Source organism: Nycticebus coucang, chromosome 12 (assembly GCF_027406575.1).
Source record: "Nycticebus coucang isolate mNycCou1 chromosome 12, mNycCou1.pri, whole genome shotgun sequence".
NCBI lineage: Eukaryota > Metazoa > Chordata > Mammalia > Primates > Lorisidae > Nycticebus > Nycticebus coucang.
The window spans coordinates 80,038,483-80,056,832 of record NC_069791.1 but is presented as its reverse complement, the minus strand read 5'-3'; the positions used below and the strand labels follow the sequence as shown (position 1 = coordinate 80,056,832).

Genomic DNA, 18,350 nt, shown 5'->3' with positions numbered 1-18,350 from the left:
GCGTCGATAAATACATGTGGGGATGAAAGTCAATGGCTGCTAACATCCAGCTAATAAATGCTGTTAGTGGTACATTCTGTATCCACAATCAATTCTCTTATTCGACAGGAGAAAAGCATCTTCAAATACTATGTTGAATTTCAGCAATATAAGAGCAGGCACACACCGGGGCAGTGCCTGTGGCTCAACGGAGTAGGGCACTGGCCCCATATGCTGGAGATGGCGGGTTCAAACCCAGCCCTGGCCAAAAACTGCAAAAAAAAAAAAAAAAAGAGCAGGCACACAAAAAACTATTAAGGCAACAAGGAACCTCATTACCACCAAAATCATTAGGGATCTCATGACACAGGCTTCAGGGTAGCATGCAGGTTATAATCATGTGGGGTGGTTTACAGTATGAAAGGTGGGAAGCTCTGGAATAGCCAACAAAAACTCTGCCCCACCTCTAACAACAGACTTGAGATAAAGTCAGTTGCCCCTCTTTTCTTTTGAGACAGACTTTTATTTCGCCGCCCTTGGTAGAGTGCTATGGCGTCACAGCTCACAGCAACCTCAAACTCTTGGGTGTAAGTGGTTCTCTTGCCTCAGCCTCCCAAGTAGCTGGGACTACAGGCGCCCACCACAACACCTGGCTGTTTTTTGGTTGTAGTTGTCATTGTCATTTGGCAGGCCTGGACTGGATTCAAACCAGCCAGCTCCAGTGTATGTGGCTGGCACTCTAGCCGCTGAGCTACAGGCACCAGCCTTTTTTTTTTTTTTTTTTTAATTGCAACAGTCTCATGTTGTCACCCTCAGTAGTGCCATAGTATCATAGCTCACAGCAACCTCAAAACTCTTGGGCTCAAGTGATTCTCTTGCCTCAGCCTCCCTAGTAGCTGGGACTACACGTGCCTGCCACAACACCCAAGCTATTTTTTTTTTGTTTAGCAGGCCCAGGCGGAGTTTGAACCCACAAGCACCGGAGCATGTACGGGCACCCAGCCATCATCACCCCTCTTTTTGATGGCATGGACTCTCATTGAGATAGCACATATGTATCACTTCATAGACTTTTATTCCACATGTACCAGGTCCACAGCATGGTGGGATACAAGTATGTCTAAGTCCCTGGCCCTGAAAGAGCTCACAATCTAGCATGGAAGAACTATTTAAGTAGCTGTCTCTAATACAAGGTGGGACAAGTCAAGGCTTTCAAATGAATTTCAATGTGGTATAGAGTTCCAGAAAGTGGTGAAAATAATTGTATGGGGGGGTAAAAGGGAAACTTCACAGAATAGAACTGTACTGATAGAAGAGGCTTAATTCTGAAACATCACTCTGACCAAATATATATACATGTATTACTAGCTTGTACTGAAAATGCAAAACAAATCAATCCTTAAAATAATGCATTATAGGGTGGTACTGGGAAGATGACCATGAGCAAGAATTTTAACTCCTTTGAGTAATGAAATTAATATAAGGTGAAAAATTTTTTTATAAGTTCAGAAGCATGACTCACACGTGGTCTATACTTAACATTTCTCAAAGTTCCAGCTTTTAGAAAAGATAACTAATCAGAATCAGAAAAACTTAAGGCAGTGTTGTATTACTTGCTTATCTTTTCCATCTAAGATGTAGTAGTTATTGAATATTCTTAATAAGAATGATTTTCAATCTGAAACATCACTTTACCTCATCAAGCTGGAAAGAGCATAAACTTCATTGGTTAAAATTATCTCCTGGGGGGCGGCGCCTGTGGCTCAAGGAGTAGGGCGCCGGTCCCATATGCCGAAGGTGGCGGGTTCAAACCCAGCCCCGGCCAAAAAAAAAATCACACACACAAAAAAAAATTATCTCCTGGGACTTCAAGTTTAGATCTTTACAAAACCACAACTATGCATGTGAAAAGGAAGCAGTGAAGGGCCTTCTTAAGGACTGCATCAAAACAGCAACATTCACAGAAAAGGGTTCATTCCCATGTTACAAAACAAGAATAGTCCCTCTAGTAGTATGGGAAAATACTGTGAAGTTATTTAAAGAAAAAGGGACATTTCTGAAAACTTGTATTAGTAGCAGCTTCTGTGTGCTTGTAAAACCAACCAGGACCTGTTCAAGTCAAGAACTTTGTTTTCAGTTTAAAATAAAAACTGGTGTCTACAAATACATCTATGTTTGTTTTGAGTGAATCTCTAACTAATAATCTCTTCTATTCTAGAAGTGTAACTCTTTTGAGGACAGATTTTTAAAAACTTGCACCTTGTCTATTTAAAGTGACTAAATACTAATTAAATACAATTACTTCCCAAATGTTAATTAAGATTTATGAGATGCTTATCAGAATAGGCCCTGTCCTAAGCACTCAGCATGATTTACTTAATCCTCCTAACAACTCCCCAACCATACCACAAAGGCAGAGCAAACAAAGGGAGTTAGGAAGTTGGCTAGAAACAAGCCATAGTTTAACAAAAATAAGAGTGGTTTTATTGATTACATATAATTTTATCTATATTAATATATATTATAAACTTTAAGAATTAGAATAAATGACTTTTTTTTACCAAGAACAATCTAAGTTTGACAGCACGTTCAATGAAAATTATTTAATTTCTGCAGGGTAATTGCATGTCTTTCTTTCAGATAATCAGGAAGTCATCATCCAATGTTAGGACACGACAGTTACCCCTATATGCAAATTTCATTAAATAGAACTGAGACACCTTATGTTTTCTTTTTCAGCAAATAATCCCCTTTTGTCATATAGACACGTCTTCTAAATAATCTCACTGTACTGTACAAAATTTAGCTTTATCCACAAAGAGCTGCCTCAAATAACTTTCATTTACAAAAGCTATAAAGGCATGAGACAGCAGCAAAATGCTCCTCTGGACTTGTATCTTGGATTTTTCATTTTTGCTTTAAGTTTTAACTCCACTTAAAATTAAATCATCCCCATAGTGTAATACTTATGTAGGAAAGTCTTTTTGTGTACACGGTTAGCACAAAGATAGAAAATGTCAGTTTGAGTAAGGATTTGGCAGATCACAGAAATGAAACAGTGCTTTCGGAAACAAAAAACACTTTTTAGTGTTTTGTGGTTGGTGAGATTGAAGGACGTCATTCAAATTTCTCATCTCCTTCTTCCACATCTTTCAAATTGAGCACTTCCAAAGAACCTTTGCCTTTTGTTTCCTTTTTTATAAGCTCATCAATTTCTCTGAAGCAGCCTGGGTCGATCAGGCATACCTGAAACATTTAACATAGCTATTTACCACATGAAGATGAACAATACAACGTAATACTCTGCTTTAACTTTAAGACAAATAATTTTTACCAGGTATCTGTAATACTATGCATAGTTCGGTAGTGCAATAGATAAGACAATGGGTAGGATGGAAGATTGGGTTCTAGACCAGTTTCTGCCCTGAAGTATCCACATAGGCCCCTATAACAAGGCATTAATCTCCCTGTTTAAAGACTTACTCAGATTCCTCAGGTGTAGAATGAAGGGGTTAGACTATAATACTATAGTTCTTTTCAGACTAAAATTAAACATTACATTTTATAGATCAATGAAATCACTTCTACATATGAAGGAGAAAAAGCACTCAGAGGCCTATTTGGAGGCCATGTACAAAAACTCTTAAGTGATTTTAGAACCTCAAATGGTGTCATGAGTGTTATTTCACATCTACAGTGGATATTCAACATATTCAACAATCCTCTATAGCTCATTTATTTGTTAAAGAAGCTGCAAAGCCCTGAAGACATGAATTTGCAGACAGTTGAATTTATACCATGCTTGAAGCTGGTAGGTCAGGACTCAAAGATACAATGTTTTTGCTGCTGCTTTAAAATGTTCTGTGGCAAAAGAGGCTGACCAACTTTTTGGTCTTATTTCTATTTGCACCATAATAGAAATATCACTGTAAAATATATTCCTTCATCAAAATAAACATGACCAACATAATTATTTTTTGTGACAGTCTCACTATGTCACCCTCAGTAGAATGCCTGGCATCACAGCTCACAGCAATCTCAAACTCTTGGGCTTACACAATTCTCTTGCCTCAGCCTCCCAAGTAGCTGGGACTACAGGCGCCTGCCTCAATGCTATTTCTTTTGTTGTAGTCGTCATTATTGTTTATAAGCCCAGGCTGGGTTTGAATCTGCCAGCCCTGGTGTATATGGCCAGTGCCCTAGCTGAGCTATGGGCGCCGAGCCTGACCAACATGATTTTATCATGAATAATTTAACTAAAAATAAAATTTAGTTCTATTTTTAGACCTTAACCTATTTGTAGGTAAGATATTTCTGGAACTATCTTACTGTTTACAACTTCTATTTTTTTTTTTTTGTTCGTTTGAGATAACAGTCTCACTTTGATGCCCTCCGTAGAGTGCTGTGCCGTTATAGCCCACAGCAACCTCGAACTGTTGGGCTGAAGTGATGATCTTCTTGCCTCAGCATCCGGAGAACCCGGGACTACCAGTGCCTGCCATAATCCCTGGCTATTTTTGGAGATGGGAGTCTCCCTCTCCCTCAGGCTGGTCTTGAACTCCTGAGCTTAAGCAATCCAACCGCCTTGGCCTCCAAGAGTGCTGGGATTACAGGCATGAGCCACCATACCCCGCCAGTTTTCAACTTCTAAATGTTTCTTACACATTTATGATTAGACAATAAACTATAGTAGAACCTCCATAACTGACCACCTCCTGAAGTTGATTGACTTAATTTCCATAGCCCAGACAGGTTATCATACATGTGAGTACCGCAGGCCTAGTTCCTAATGTTTTTTTTTTTGTGGTTTTTGGCCGGGGCTGGGTTTGAACCCGCCACCTCTGGCACATGGGACCGGCGCCCTACTCCTTGAGCCACAGGCGCCACCCCCTAGTTCCTAATGTTGACCACCTCTGCATGTTGACCTGTTTGTTACAGTCCCTTGGGTGGTCAATTTACAAAGGCTCTACTGTATTTTGTTTACATGAAGCAAAGAAACAAGAATATTTTACTCTTACAATTTCTAACTGTTGACTATAGTCTTCACTTTCTATAACCTTGATCAGTGGCTTGAGCTTTTCTTTCAGCTTCTTCCCTTCATTCACTGGAAGAATAAACCGAAGCCTCATGTGAGCACGTTCTATCTTCATTTTCTCCTTTAACTGCTTTATCACTTCCAAAGCCTATCAAGACAAAATTGAGAATGTTTGTAATTTATTTCTTCTACTACGTTATTTCAAAAGGTATTAAAAACCAAATCAGCTTCCATCTAGTTGGATTAGGTAATGGCTTCCTAGATATGGCATGAAGAATGTAAGAAACAGCAGAATAACATAGAAAAATTAGACTTCATCAAGATTAAAAACTTTTGTGCTTAAAATAAAAAAAAAAAAAGAAAGCGAGCCGGACGAGGTGGCTCATACCTGCAATCACAGCATTCTGGGAGGCCGAAGTGGGTGGATAGCCTGAGCCCCCAGGTTGGAGACCAGCCTGAGCAATAGACCCCATTTCTAAAAACAGCTCAGTGCTGTGGCGGGTGCCTATAGTCCCATTTACTTGGGAGGCTGAGGCAAGGGAATTCCTTAAGCTCAGGAGTTTGAGGTTGCTGTGAGCTATGACGTGATAGCACTCTATGGAGGGTGACAAACTGAGGCTCTGTCTCAAGAAAAAAAAAGTGAAAAGACAACTTACAGAATGGGAGAAATTATTTGCAAATCAGACATTTGAGAAGAGACTAGTATCCAAAACACGTTAAAAACCCCCAAACTCTAACAATAACGAAAAGGAAATGGGTAGAGAATCTGAAGAGATTTCTCCGAAGACAAAGTATCAATAAAGACATGAAAATATGCTCAAATCAACTACTTTGAGATATCATCTAACTCCAGAAGATTAGCCTATATCACAAAATCCCTAGACCAGAGATGTTGGCGTGGATGTGGAGAAAAGGGAACACTTCTACACTGCTGGTGGGAATACAAATTAATACATTCCTTTTGGAAAGATGTTTGGAGAACACTTAGAGATCTAAAAATAGATCTGCCATTCAATCCTATAATTCCTCTACTAGGCATATACCCAGATGACCAAAAATCACACCATAACAAAGATATTTGTACCAGAATGTTTATTGCAGCCCAATTCATAATTGCTAAGTCATGGAAAAAGCCTAAGTGCCCACTGATCCACAAATGGATTAATAAATTGTGGTATATGTACACCATGGAATATTATGCAGCCTTAAAGAAAGATGGAGACTTTACCTCTTTCATGTTTACATGGATGGAGCTGGAACATATTCTTCTTAGTGAAAAAGTATCCAATGTACTCAGCCCTACTATGAAACTAATTTATGGCTTTCACATGAAAGCTATAACCCAGTTATAACCCAAGAATAGGAGGAAGGGGGAAAGGGGGGGGGAGGTGTGCAGAGGGAGGGTGATTGGTGGGATTACACCTGTGGTGCATTTTACAAGGGTATATGTGAAACTTAGTAAATGTAGAATGTAAATATCTTAACATAATAACTAAGAAAATGCCAGGAAGGCTATGTTAACCAGTGTGATGAAAATGTGTCAAACAGTCTCTAAAACCAGTGTATGGTGCCCCATGATCGCATTAATGTACACAGCTATGATTTAATAAAAAAAAAAAAAAAGAAAAAGAAAATATGCTCAAATCATTAGTTATTGAGGAAACACAAATCAAAACCATATTACCAGGATATCTATAATCAAAAAGGCAGACAATAACAACTATTGCCAAATATATGGAGAAACTGAAACTTGTTTTTTTGAGACACAGTCTCAAGCTGTTGCCCTGGGTAGAGTACTGTGGTGTCATAGCTCACAGCAACTTCAAACTCTTGGGCTCTAGTGATCTTCTTGCCTCAGTTTTTTTGTTTTTAGTAGAGAAAGGGGTCTCACTCTTGCTCAAGCTGGTCTCTGCACTCGTGAGCTCAAGCAATCCACCCATATCGGCCTCCCAGAGTATTAGGATTACAGGTGTGAGCCACCGTGCAGGCCTGAAACTTACATACTGATGGTGGTAATGTAAAATGGTGCAGTTGTTTGGCAGTTTCCAGCATTTTTCATAGTAGCTCAATACCAAAATGTTTATCAACTGATGAATACATAAATAACGTGTGCTACTTCCACACGATGGGATATTATTCAGTAACAAAAAGAAACGAAGTAGTGATCCATGCTACAACTTGGATGAGCCCTGAAAGGCCACATGTTGTATGATTCCATTTACATGAAATGTCCACAATAGAGAAGCCCATAAAGACAAAAGGCTGTTAGCAGTCACCCTTGTCAGCGGGGGAGAAGGAAGTAATTATTATTATTATTTTTTTGCAGTTTTTGGCCGAGGCTGGGTTTGAACCCACCACCTTCAGTATATGGGGCCAGTGCCCTACCCCTTTGAGCCACAGGCACTGCCCGAGAAGGAATTAATTATTAATGGGTATAAGGTTTTTTTGGGTGATGAAAAGGTAGTGAGGGAGGTTCCAACACTTTGAGAATTTATCAATGAACTATCCACTTTAAAAGACTGACTTATGTTAATATTTCGATGCAATTCTCTGATTTCTTTTCTGAATGTATTTATGTTCATTCATTCTTTATGAGGTTTTTGTTTCTAGTCCTTATCTTAAACATTGTTATTAAATTTTAAGCCTCTTTAATTTTGTGAAGGCAAAAAATGGAAACCTAATAAACATGTATGTGTAAAAATAAAAAAATATTAAAGAAATAAAATAAAAATTCATCTAGCCACCAAAAAACAAACAAAAAAAAACAAACAACAACTCCAAATAATCACTTCAACCGTCAGCAGTTCTAAGGTGAATAAAGAGAAGTGTCCAGAATTTGTGTCTAGGATGTAATTAAGGCATTCTTGATCCATTCTGATTGTAGTATTTCTGGGTTTTGTTGTTGTTTGTTTTCCCCAAACAGCTTTCAAGACATGGTCTAATGGAAAAAAATAAACTCACTAGAAAATTTCAAAAAAAAAAAGACTGACTTTCGGCTGCGCACAGTTGCTCAAGACTCGAACTCTGGGAGGCTGAAGCAGAAGGACTGCTTGAACTCAGGAGTTTGAGGCTGCAGTGAGCTATGATAATGCCACTGCACTCAAACTTCAGTGACAGAACAAAACAAACACAACAGGGACTTGTCTTTATAAGTTTGATTTGGATGGGAAAATGAAGATACTTCCCTACGTATGTTCATGTTTAGTTTTGTGAAATAAAATTTTTACCTTTCTTTATAACCTCCAATCTGTCCCATCTCTTCCTAAAACCTCCTAGCCACTTGCTTCTATAAACACTCATAATTTTAATGATTTCTTCAAGGAAAAGAGATTTGGGTAGAACAAGTTTTCATGACATTAGAAACCACTCACCTGCTGTTTTGTGCTCTTGTTGGGTTTGACTGAATAGTGGATGTCCTTCATGGCTCTCTCAATAAGGATAACAGTGTATGGCCGCTTTGTTTCCGGGTTCACACATTTGTCTGCTACAATAGTTGCAATGTCCCTAAACATCTGTTCCAGTTGTGTGTGCCTTTCTTTATCTGATACTTGAACTTCTCCTTTAGTCAAAATCTAAAAAGAAAAGAACCCCAACATATTGAAGAAAGCAATATTTTTTCGCTATTACACACCATTTGTTACCTAACCACAAGATTTGTTAATTGGGGAGAAACTTTTTTTTTCTTTTTTGCAGTTTTTGGCCAGGGTCGGATTTGAACCTGCCACCTCTGGCATATGAAGCCAGCGCCCTACTCCTTGAGCCACAGGCGCTGCCCAATTGGGGAGAAACTTAAACTTCCTCCTCTCCAGCTACTGATATATAGGTAATGATATGAAGTTTGCCTAAGGGATGCACTGCATTATGTTGTGTTCCAAAATCTTACTTCATGAGGATTAGGTGGAGAAAGCAGAAAAGTCAATCTTTTCTAAGTTCTAAAGGAAAAAATACTTCAAAAGAAATCAGATTTGCAGGTATTACTGTATTTTATAATTGGGCAAAATTAGGTTAATTCAGTAGAAAATTTTAACTTCTGAAGGTTTTGGTAGGAGACATACAGCAGAACCCACCTGCTTACAGATTTCAGTTTGGTCATCTGTTCCAAATGCACTGATGAGATCTTCCTTCTTTGCAACCTGACCTTTAGAAACATTTACAAACACTGAGTGGGTCTGTAGAACTTCATCAAGGTCTTTTTCCCTTGTGAGGGCAGGAGAGAAAGTCCCACGTGAATACATTTGAAACTTGGGACATTCATTACCATTTAAATACAAGATGGTTACAACATAAATAGTAAGTAACAACAAATACTCATAACCCTAGTTATTTTCAAAACTGAGAACCTAATTTGTAGTTTCACTTACTCATTGGAGAAAAATGTCACGGAGTAGGGTGGGGCGGGGCGGGGCAAATTGCTGCCGCGGAATACCGGTCCCTAGATGGCGGTAGTCAAGACACTACGCACTTGGGTGACTCCCTGGGATTACTGAGATCTGTGACATCAGATGTACTATAACTATGACAGTATTTGGAAGACTAGGCTCCTAACCTTTATTATTATTCTGGGAAAAGACCTAGCATTATGGAATTTATTGGCTGTAGCTGTTATGATTCCAACTAAACAATTCCCCAAACCAACAACCGAATCTGAACCAGTCAAAAAAAGGAACCGTTTGCTTAAGCGCCAAGCTAGAGAACAGCGACTTCTCATGCTCACAGCAGGAGTTACGTTTTTCATTTCACGCCCGACAAGATCCCAACTTGGCCCCTTCACTCGATTTGGCTAGAAGTAAGCTGCCTCGGAGGCTACCGGCGCTGGCCAGGGCCCGAGGGAGAGGTTAACTCACACGCCACTCCGCCAGCCGACGACCTTGTTTTTGTAGCAGGCGATTTCGAAGCGCTTCCCAGCGCGCTTCATCCGCACTACGGCCACATTGGTTAGGCGGATCTGGTTGGTGGGGGTGAAAATCGACATCGCGGCTGCTCACAGAATTCAGGTCTGGGGAACTAGAGCAGACCCGCGCCGCCCGGCCTGCGGACCCACCGCGCCTCGCTGTTAACAGCCGAGAGACGCGCGGTACTATTACGCTCGCAAAGCCAGCGGCGCGGTGATAGACTTTGCCCCGGGACTGTGATAATGCACTCGGCCGACTGACTGCGCAGGCGTCAGGTGGTGAGGCAGGAAGGCGAGGAAACGCGAACGACGCCTGCGCATTGTAGCTCTTTACGACACCTTTCCACGCCCGAAAAGGGTGGTGCTCTGTCTTGATGTAATTTACTGTCGCCAATAAGCTGAAGAGCTCGCACAGGCTGCTGGCTTGCGTTTAGCAACCGGGTTATAACACCTCGCTGACACTTCATAGTTCCGCTAAACTTCAAGACCTACTTTAATTTTTATTATGCAACTTTTTTTTTTTTTTTGAGACAGAGCCTCAAGCTGTCGCCCTGGGCAGAGTGCCGTGGCATCACAGCTCACAGCAACCTCCAACTCCTGGGCTCAAGCGATTCTCCTGCTTCTGCCTCCCAAGTAGCTCGGACTACAGGCGCCCGCCACAACGCCCGGCTATTTTTGGGTTGCAGCCCTCCTTGTTTGGCGGGCCCGGGCAGGATTCGAACCCACCAGCTCAGGTGTATGTGGCTGGCGCCTTAGCTGCTTGAGCCACAGGTGCTAAGCCTATGCAACATTTTTTTCTTTTTGCAGTTTTTGGCCGGGGCTGGACCTACTCCTTTGAGCCACAGGCGCCGCCCCCATGCAACATTTTTAACATAAAAAAGTAGAGAAAAATTGTAATGAATCCCCATGTACCCATAATCCCACTTCAACAATTATTAGTATTTTGCCATTCTTGTTTTATTCCCCTTCCTATGAGTACTTTAAAGCCAATCATATGCTTTCAGTCTTAAATACTTTCGTCTATATCCCTTAACCACGTACACCCAATGAGCCTAAACATAATTCTTTTTTATTTTTTTTTGGCCGGGGCTGGGTTTGAACCCACCACCTCTGGCATATGGAACCGGCGCCTCACCCCTTTGAGCCACAGACGCTGCCCTAATTCTTTTTTTTTTTGAGACAGAGTCTCAAGCTGTCGCCCTGGGTAGAGTGCCATGGCGTCATCTTAGCTCACAGCAATCTCCAACTCTTGGGCTCTAGCGATCCTCTTACCTCAGTTTTTTCTATTATTAGTAAAGATGGAGACTCGCTTTTTGCTCAGGCTGGTCTCGAATTCATGAGTTCGAGCAATCCACTCGCCCTAGCACTCCCAGAGTGCTAGGATTACAGGCATGCGCCACCGCGCCCGGCCCATAATTTTCAAATATCATCTAATAGCCAGTCCATACTCGACTTTCCCCTACAACCGGTTTGTTCTGAGATCCATACGGGCCCAGATTGCATTTGGTTGACGTTGCTCTTAGTCTTCTTCGCTCCCTTCTTTACTATCCCCTCTTTTTTTTCCTCCGTGCCAGTCGTTTCAGGACCACGCTTCTCTCTGAATCCGCTCCTTCCCACTCAGGGCCAATCCAAGCACAGGCGGAAGCTATTGGTCTTCAGTGTTCTGGGCGGAGCTTCACTCTGACCACGCCCTTTCCTCTCTGAGCCAATCCGAGCAGTCTGGGAGCGCACTGGCTTTCTCTCCTAGAGTTTAGGGCGTCCCTCTGGACCCACCCCTTTGCCCTTAGAGCCAATCCAGAAGGGGCCTCCAGTGATATGGCTGCCCCCAGATTCGCGAGGTCGGAACCTCCGGCTAAAGCCCAGAGTTAGCCCGGCAGTCTCTAGGTACCCGCGCGGATCATCAGGATTTCCAGGTCCGAGGTCCTTATCTGTCGGCCCGGAGGGCTCGAGCTCTGAGAAGGATGGGTAAGGGCCCCTGGAAGGCGAGGATCGTGGGGTGGTAGGGAAGGAAACCGTTTTACTGAGACTCTCTGGGCGGAGTAATGTCTTCGGGTCCGTTCCTCCAGAGATTGTTGCCTTTGTCAGCACTGCACAGCCGCTGCTGGAAACAATGAGGACTGATCCCCGCATTTGACCTGGCTTTTGCCTTTTGAGGCTGGGGTATGAGTTTTGAAGAAAAGTGTTTCTAACCACTCCCATCCCCAAATGGCAGAGAAACTGCCTTTCCCACCTTACCCATGTGTATGGGACTTTTGGTGCTTTCCAGGGTGGAGCAGTACCTATAAACCCTAAATTTGAGGCTTCGCCTTTTGTTTTGTTTTGTTTTGAGACAGTCTCACTCTCGCCCTGCGTAGAGCGCTGTGGCATCGTAGCTCACAGCAACCTCAAATTCTTAGCTGGGCCGAAGCGATCCTCTTGCTTTCCTCATCCTCCTGAGTAGATGGGACTACAGGCGCCCGGCACAAGTCCGGACTATTTTTTGAGACCGTGTCTCACTCTTGCTCAGGCTGGTTTGGAACTCCTGAGCTTAGGCAGGCTACCCGCCTCTGCCCTCCAGAGTTAGGATTACTTGCGTGAGCCACCGCGCCCTGCAGGCTTTGCCTTTTCAAGTTGCTCCCAGGTTCAAAATTTGAAGCCAGGTCCAGGCAAAAAAAATGGGGCGTGAAGTCAGTTATTTGAGAGGTAGCTGTGATCTTTATAACTACTATTAAGAAAAATGAGAGTACTTTAAATACTTTTCACTACTTTAAGTTTTCTCATGGAGCAAGCATAAAAAAGCAAAATGAACTCATGATTCCACAGAAGTGTTTTCACTTTGTTTCCTTCTCTTCCAAATATTTACGTACAAATAAAGGCACAATATATGTATAATATATATTTGATTATGTCCATGATTATGATAATTTTATCACATTACCACATGGTTTATTTATTTATTTATTTTTTGAGACAGAGTCTCACTTTCTTGCCCCTAGTAGAGTGCCCTGGCGTCATAGCTCACAGCAAGCTCAAACTCTGGCTCACATAATCTTCTTGCCTCCGCCTACCCATTAGCCAGAGTACAGGTGCTGGCCACAACCCCGGCTAATTTTTTTGATTTTTAGTAAAGATGGGATCTCGCTCTTGCTTAGGCTAGTCTCCCAACTCCTGAGCTCAAGCAATCCAGCGTTGAGTTGATTTCTTTTTTTTTTTTTTTTGTAGAGACAGAGTCTCACTTTATCGCCCTTGGTAGAGTGCCGTGGCGTCACACAGCTCACAGCAACCTCCAACTCCTAGGCTTAGGCGATTCTCTTGCCTCAGCCTCCCAAGTAGCTGGGATTACAGGCGCCCGCCACAACACCCAGCTATTTTTTTTTGTTGTTGCAGTTTGGCCGGGTCGGATTTGAACCCACCACCCTCGGCATGTGGGGCCGGCGCCCTACCCGCTGAGCCACAGGCGCCGCCCGAGTTGATTTCTTAATAGATTACTTGCCTGGGTTGTTGAATATAAGGTTTTTTAGATTTATTTTATTATTATTTTTTTAGAGAGTCTCACTATGTCGCCTCCGATAGAATGTTTTGGCGTCACAGCTCACAGCAACCTCAAACTCTTGGGCTTAAGCGATTCTCTTGCCTCAGTCTCCCAAGTATTTTTTTGGTTGCAGTTGTCATTGTTACTTAGCAGGCCCAGGTTGGCTTCGAACCCATCACCCTAGGTGTATGTGGCCAGCGCTCTGCTGACTGAGCTACGGCGCCGCATTTCTTTATTCTTTTTTTTTTTTTTTTTTGTAGAGACAGAGTCTCACTGTACCGTCCTCGGGTAGAGTGCCGTGGCGTCACACGGCTCACAGCAACCTCTAACTCTTGGGCTTAGCGATTCTCCTGCCTTAGCCTCCCAAGCAGCTGGGACTACAGGCACCCGCCACAATGCCCGGCTATTTTTTTTTCTTTTTGCAGTTTGGCCGGGGCTGGGTTTGAACCTGCCACCCTCGGAATATGGGGCCGGCGCCCTACTCACTGAGCCACAGGCATCGCCCCATTTCTTTATTCTTAATAGATCTCCCTCTCTCAGTTTTTTTTCTTTATCTTTTTTTTTTCTAGAGACAAGAGTCTCACTTTGTCACCCTCCGTAGAGTGCTGTGGCATCACAGCTCACAACAACCTCCAGCTCTTGGGTTTAGGCTATTCTCTTGCCTCAGCCTCCTGAGTAGCTGGGACTACAGGCACCTGCCACAACCTCTGGTGGCTATATTTTGTTGCAGTTTGGCCTGGGCCAGGTTCGAACCTGCCACCCTCGGTATATGGTCACTGAACCAAAGGCACCACCTAAGCCACAGGTGCTGGCCCTTAATAGATTTCTTACCCAGGTTGTTGAAGATAAGGTTGTTTTAATTTTTTTATTCTTTTTTTTATTTTACCAGCCTGCTGTGTAATTGTGTTTTTTTTTTTTTTTTTTTTTTATTGTTGGGGATTCATTGAGGGTACAATAAGCCAGGTTACACTGATTGCAATTGTTAGGTAAAGTCCCTCTTGCAATCATGTCTTGCCCCCATAAAGTGTGACACACACCAAGGCCCCACCCACCTCCCTCCGTCCCTCTTTCTTCTTCCCCCCCATAACCTTAATTGTCATTAATTGTCCTCATATCAAAATTGACTACATAGGATTCATGCTTCTCCATTCTTGCGATGCTTTACTAAGAATAATGTCTTCCACGTCCATCCAGGTTAATACGAAGGATGTAAAGTCTCCATTTTTTTTAATGGCTGAATAGTATTCCATGGTATATATATACCACAGCTTGTTAATCCATTCCTGGGTTGGTGGGCATTTAGGCTGTTTCCACATTTTGGCGATTGTAAATTGAGCTGCAATAAACTGTCTAGTACAAGTGTCCTTATGATAAAAGGATTTCTTTCCTTCTGGGTAGATGCCCAGTAATGGGATTGCAGGATCAAATGGGAGGTCTAGCTTGAGTGCTTTGAGGTTTCTCCATACTTCCTTCCAGAAAGGTTGTACTAGTTTGCAGTCCCAGCAGCAGTGTAAAAGTGTTCCCTTCTCTCCACATCCACGCCAGCATCTGCAGTTTTGAGATTTTGTGATGTGGGCCATTCTCACTGGGGTTAGATGATATCTCAGGGTTGTTTTGATTTGCATTTCTCTAATATATAGAGATGATGAACATTTTTTCATGTGTTTGTTAGCCATTCGTCTGTCGTCTTTAGAGAAAGTTCTATTCATGTCTCTTGCCCATTGATAGATGGGATTGTTGGCTTTTTTCATGTGGATTAATTTGAGTTCTCTATAGATCCTAGTTATCAAGCTTTTGTCTGATTGAAAATATGCAAATATCCTTTCCCATTGTGTAGGTTGTCTCTTTGCTTTGGTTATTGTGTCCTTAGCTGTACAGAAGCTTTTCAGTTTAATGAAGTCCCATTTGTTTATTTTTGTTGTTGTTGCAATTGCCATGGCAGTCTTCTTCATGAAAGTCTTTCCCCAGGCCAATATCTTCCAGTGTTTTTCCTATGCTTTCTTGGAGGATTTTTATTGTTTCATGCCTTAAGTTTAAGTCCTTTATCCATCTTGAATCAATTTTTGTGAGTGGGGAAAGGTGTGGGTCCAGTTTCAGTCTTTTACATGTAGACATCCAGTTCTCCCAACACCATTTATTGAATAGGGAGTCTTTCCCCCAAGGTATGTTCTTGTTTGGTTTATCAAAGATTAGGTGGTTGTAAAATGTTAGTTTCATTTCTTGGTTTTCAATTCGATTCCAAGTGTCTATGTCTCTGTTTTTGTGACAGTACCATGCTGTCTTGAGCACTATGGCTTTGTAGTACAGACTAAAATCAGGTATGCTGATGCCCCCAGCTTTATTTTTGTTACAGAGAACTGCCTTAGCTATATGGGGTTTTTTCCGGTTCCATACAAAATGCAGAATCATTTTTTCCAAATCTTGAAAGTATGATGTTGGTATTTTGATAGGAATGGCATTGAATAGGTAGTTTGCTTTGGGAAGTATAGACATTTTAACAATGTTGATTCTTCCCATCCATGAGCATGGTATGTTCTTCCATTTGTTAATATCCTCTGCTATTTCCTTTCTGAGGATTTCATAGTTTTCTTTATAGAGGTCCTTCACCTCCTTCGTTAGGTATATTCCTAGGTATTTCATTTTCTTTGAGACTATGGAGAAGGGAGTAGTGTCCTTAATTAGCTTCTCATCTTGACTGTTATTGGTGTACACAAAGGCTACTGACTTGTGGACATTGATTTTATATCCTGAAACATTACTGTATTTTTTGATGACTTCTAGGAGTCTTGTGGTTGAGTCTTTGGGGTTCTCTAAGTATAAGATCATGTCGTTAGCAAAGAGGGAGAGTTTGACCTCCTCTGCTCCCATTTGGATTCCCTTGATTTCCTTGTCTTGCCTAATTGTATTGGCTAGAACTTCCAGCACTACGTTGAATAGTAAAGATGACAGAGGACAACCTTGTCTGGTTCCAGTTCTAAGAGGAAAAGCTTTGAGTTTTACTCCATTCAGTAAAATATTGGCTGTGGGTTTGTCATAGATAGCTTCAATCAGTTTTAGAAATGTGCCACCTATGCCTATACTCTTCAGTGTTCTAATTAGAAAAGGATGCTGGATTTTATCAAATGCTTTTTCTGCATCTATTGAGAGGATCATGTGATCTTTATTTTTGCCTCTGTTAATATGGTGGATAACGTTTATGGACTTGCGTATGTTAAACCAGCCTTGCATCCCTGGGATGAAGCCTACTTGATCATGATGAATGACTTTTTTGATGATAAGCTGTAATTTATTGGCTAGGATTTTTGAGAATTTTTGCATCTATATTCATGAGTGAGATTGGTCTGAAATTCTCCTTTTTGTTTGGGTCTTTTCCTGGTTTTGGTATCAGGGTGATGTTTGCTTCATAGAATGTGTTGGGGAAGATTCCTTCTTCCTCAATTTTTTGGAATAATTTCTGCAGTACAGGAATAAGCTCTTCCTTGAAGGTTTGATAGAATTCTGGAGTGAAGCCATCTGGACCAGGGCATTTTTTGGTTGGAAGATTTTTTATTGTTTCTTTGATCTCAGTGCTTGAAATTGGTCTGTTCAGGAGCTCTATTTCTTCCTGGCTAAGTCTAGGGAGAGGGTGTGATTCCAAATATTGATCCATTTCTTTCACATTGTCAAATTTCTGGGTATAGAGTTTCTGGTAGTATTCAGAGATGATCTCTTGTATCTCTGTGGGATCAATCGTTATTTCCCCTTTATCATTTCTGATTGAGGTTACTAGAGATTTTACTTTTCTATTCCTCGTTAGTCTGGCCAATGGTTTATCTATTTTATTTATTTTTTCAAAAAACCAACTCCTTGTTTCATTAATTTTCTGAATGATTCTTTTGTTTTCAATTTCATTGATCTCTGATTTGATTTTGGATATTTCTTTTCTTCTACTGAGTTTAGGCTTAGATTGTTCTTCTTTTTCCAATTCCATAAGATCTCTTGTGAGATTGTTGATGTGCTCTCTTTCTGTTTTTCGAATGTAGGCATCTAAAGCGATGAATTTTCCTCTCAAAACTGCTTTTGCAGTATCCCACAGGTTTTGGTAGCTTGTGTCTTCATTGTTGTTATGCTCAAGGAAGTTAATGATTTCCTGTTTTATTTCTTCCTGCACCCATCTGTTATTCAACAGAAGATTGTTTAGTTTCCATGCCTTTGGGTGGGGTCGAGCATTTTTGTTAGAGTTGAGTTCCACCTTTAGTGCCTTATGGTCTGAGAAGATACAAGGTAAAATTTCAATTCTTTTGATTCTGTTGATATTTGTTTTGTGTCCCAGGATATGATCAATTTTGGAGACTGTTTCATGGGGTGATGAGAAGAATGTATATTCTTTATCTTTGGGATGGAGTGTTCTATATGCGTCTATCAAGCACAGTTGTTCTAGGGTCTCATTTAAGTCTCTTATATCCTTGTTTAATTTCTGTTTAGAGGATCTGTCCAGCTCTGTAAGAGGAGTGTTAAGGTCCCCTGTTATGATGGTATTATCAGATATCATATTGCTCAGACTGAGTAAAGTCTGTTTCAAAGAATCTGGGAGCATTTAAATTGGGTGCATAGATATTTAGAATTGAAATGTGTTCTTGTTGTATTTTTCCCTTGACCAATATAAAGTGACCATCTTTGTCTTTTTTGACTTTAGTTGCTTTAAATCCACATGTATCTGAAAATAAGATTGCAACTCCTCTTTTCTCCTGAATTCCATTTGCCTGAAAAATTGTCTTCCAACCCTTCACTCGGAGCTTTAATTTGTCTTTTGAAGCCAGGTGTGTTTCTTGCAGACAGCAAATGGATGGCTTGTGTTTTTTAATCCAGTCAACCAATCTATGTCTCTTCAGTGGGGAATTCAAGCCATTAACATTTATTGAGATAATTAATAAGTGTGGTAGTATTCTATTCGT

General features: G+C 41.3%; 2 protein-coding genes across 4 annotated transcripts in view; one reads left to right on the top strand and one right to left on the bottom strand.

Moving 5' to 3' along the window:
- Positions 1-1,035: 1,035 nt before the first annotated feature.
- SBDS (SBDS ribosome maturation factor) lies at positions 1,036-10,179 on the bottom strand. Its single transcript, XM_053555544.1, has 5 exons — positions 9,859-10,179; positions 9,082-9,211; positions 8,386-8,586; positions 4,998-5,162; positions 1,036-3,225 (listed from the first exon to the last, which is right to left on the bottom strand). Exons 1-5 carry the CDS (start codon positions 9,984-9,986, stop codon positions 3,097-3,099), a joined length of 753 nt encoding a protein of 250 aa, XP_053411519.1. The 5' UTR covers positions 9,987-10,179; the 3' UTR covers positions 1,036-3,096.
- A 1,540-nt stretch (positions 10,180-11,719) lies between these two features.
- LOC128561396 (S-adenosyl-L-methionine-dependent tRNA 4-demethylwyosine synthase TYW1) overlaps positions 11,720-18,350 on the top strand; it is a 197,139-nt gene continuing 190,508 nt past the window's right edge. For 2 of the 3 annotated variants that reach the window (XM_053555539.1, XM_053555542.1), the window contains exon 1: positions 11,727-11,870. In XM_053555539.1, coding sequence (XP_053411514.1) covers positions 11,867-11,870 — 4 coding nt within the window. In that variant the 5' untranslated portion in view covers positions 11,727-11,866. Of the gene's footprint in view, positions 11,871-18,350 lie in introns of all 3 variants that reach the window. The other variant, XM_053555541.1, reaches the window with a different exon arrangement.

Coding starts and splice junctions, on each gene's coding strand:
- SBDS (XM_053555544.1), bottom strand. CDS start 9,986: ATGTCGATTTTCACCCCCACCAACCAGATCCGCCTAACCAATGTGGCC. Junction 5,163..8,385: donor ACAAGAGCACAAAACAGCAG/GTGAGTGGTTTC, acceptor TTGTCTTGATAG/GCTTTGGAAGTGATAAAGCA. Junction 3,226..4,997: donor ATAGTCAACAGTTAGAAATT/GTAAGAGTAAAA, acceptor TAAATGTTTCAG/GTATGCCTGATCGACCCAGG.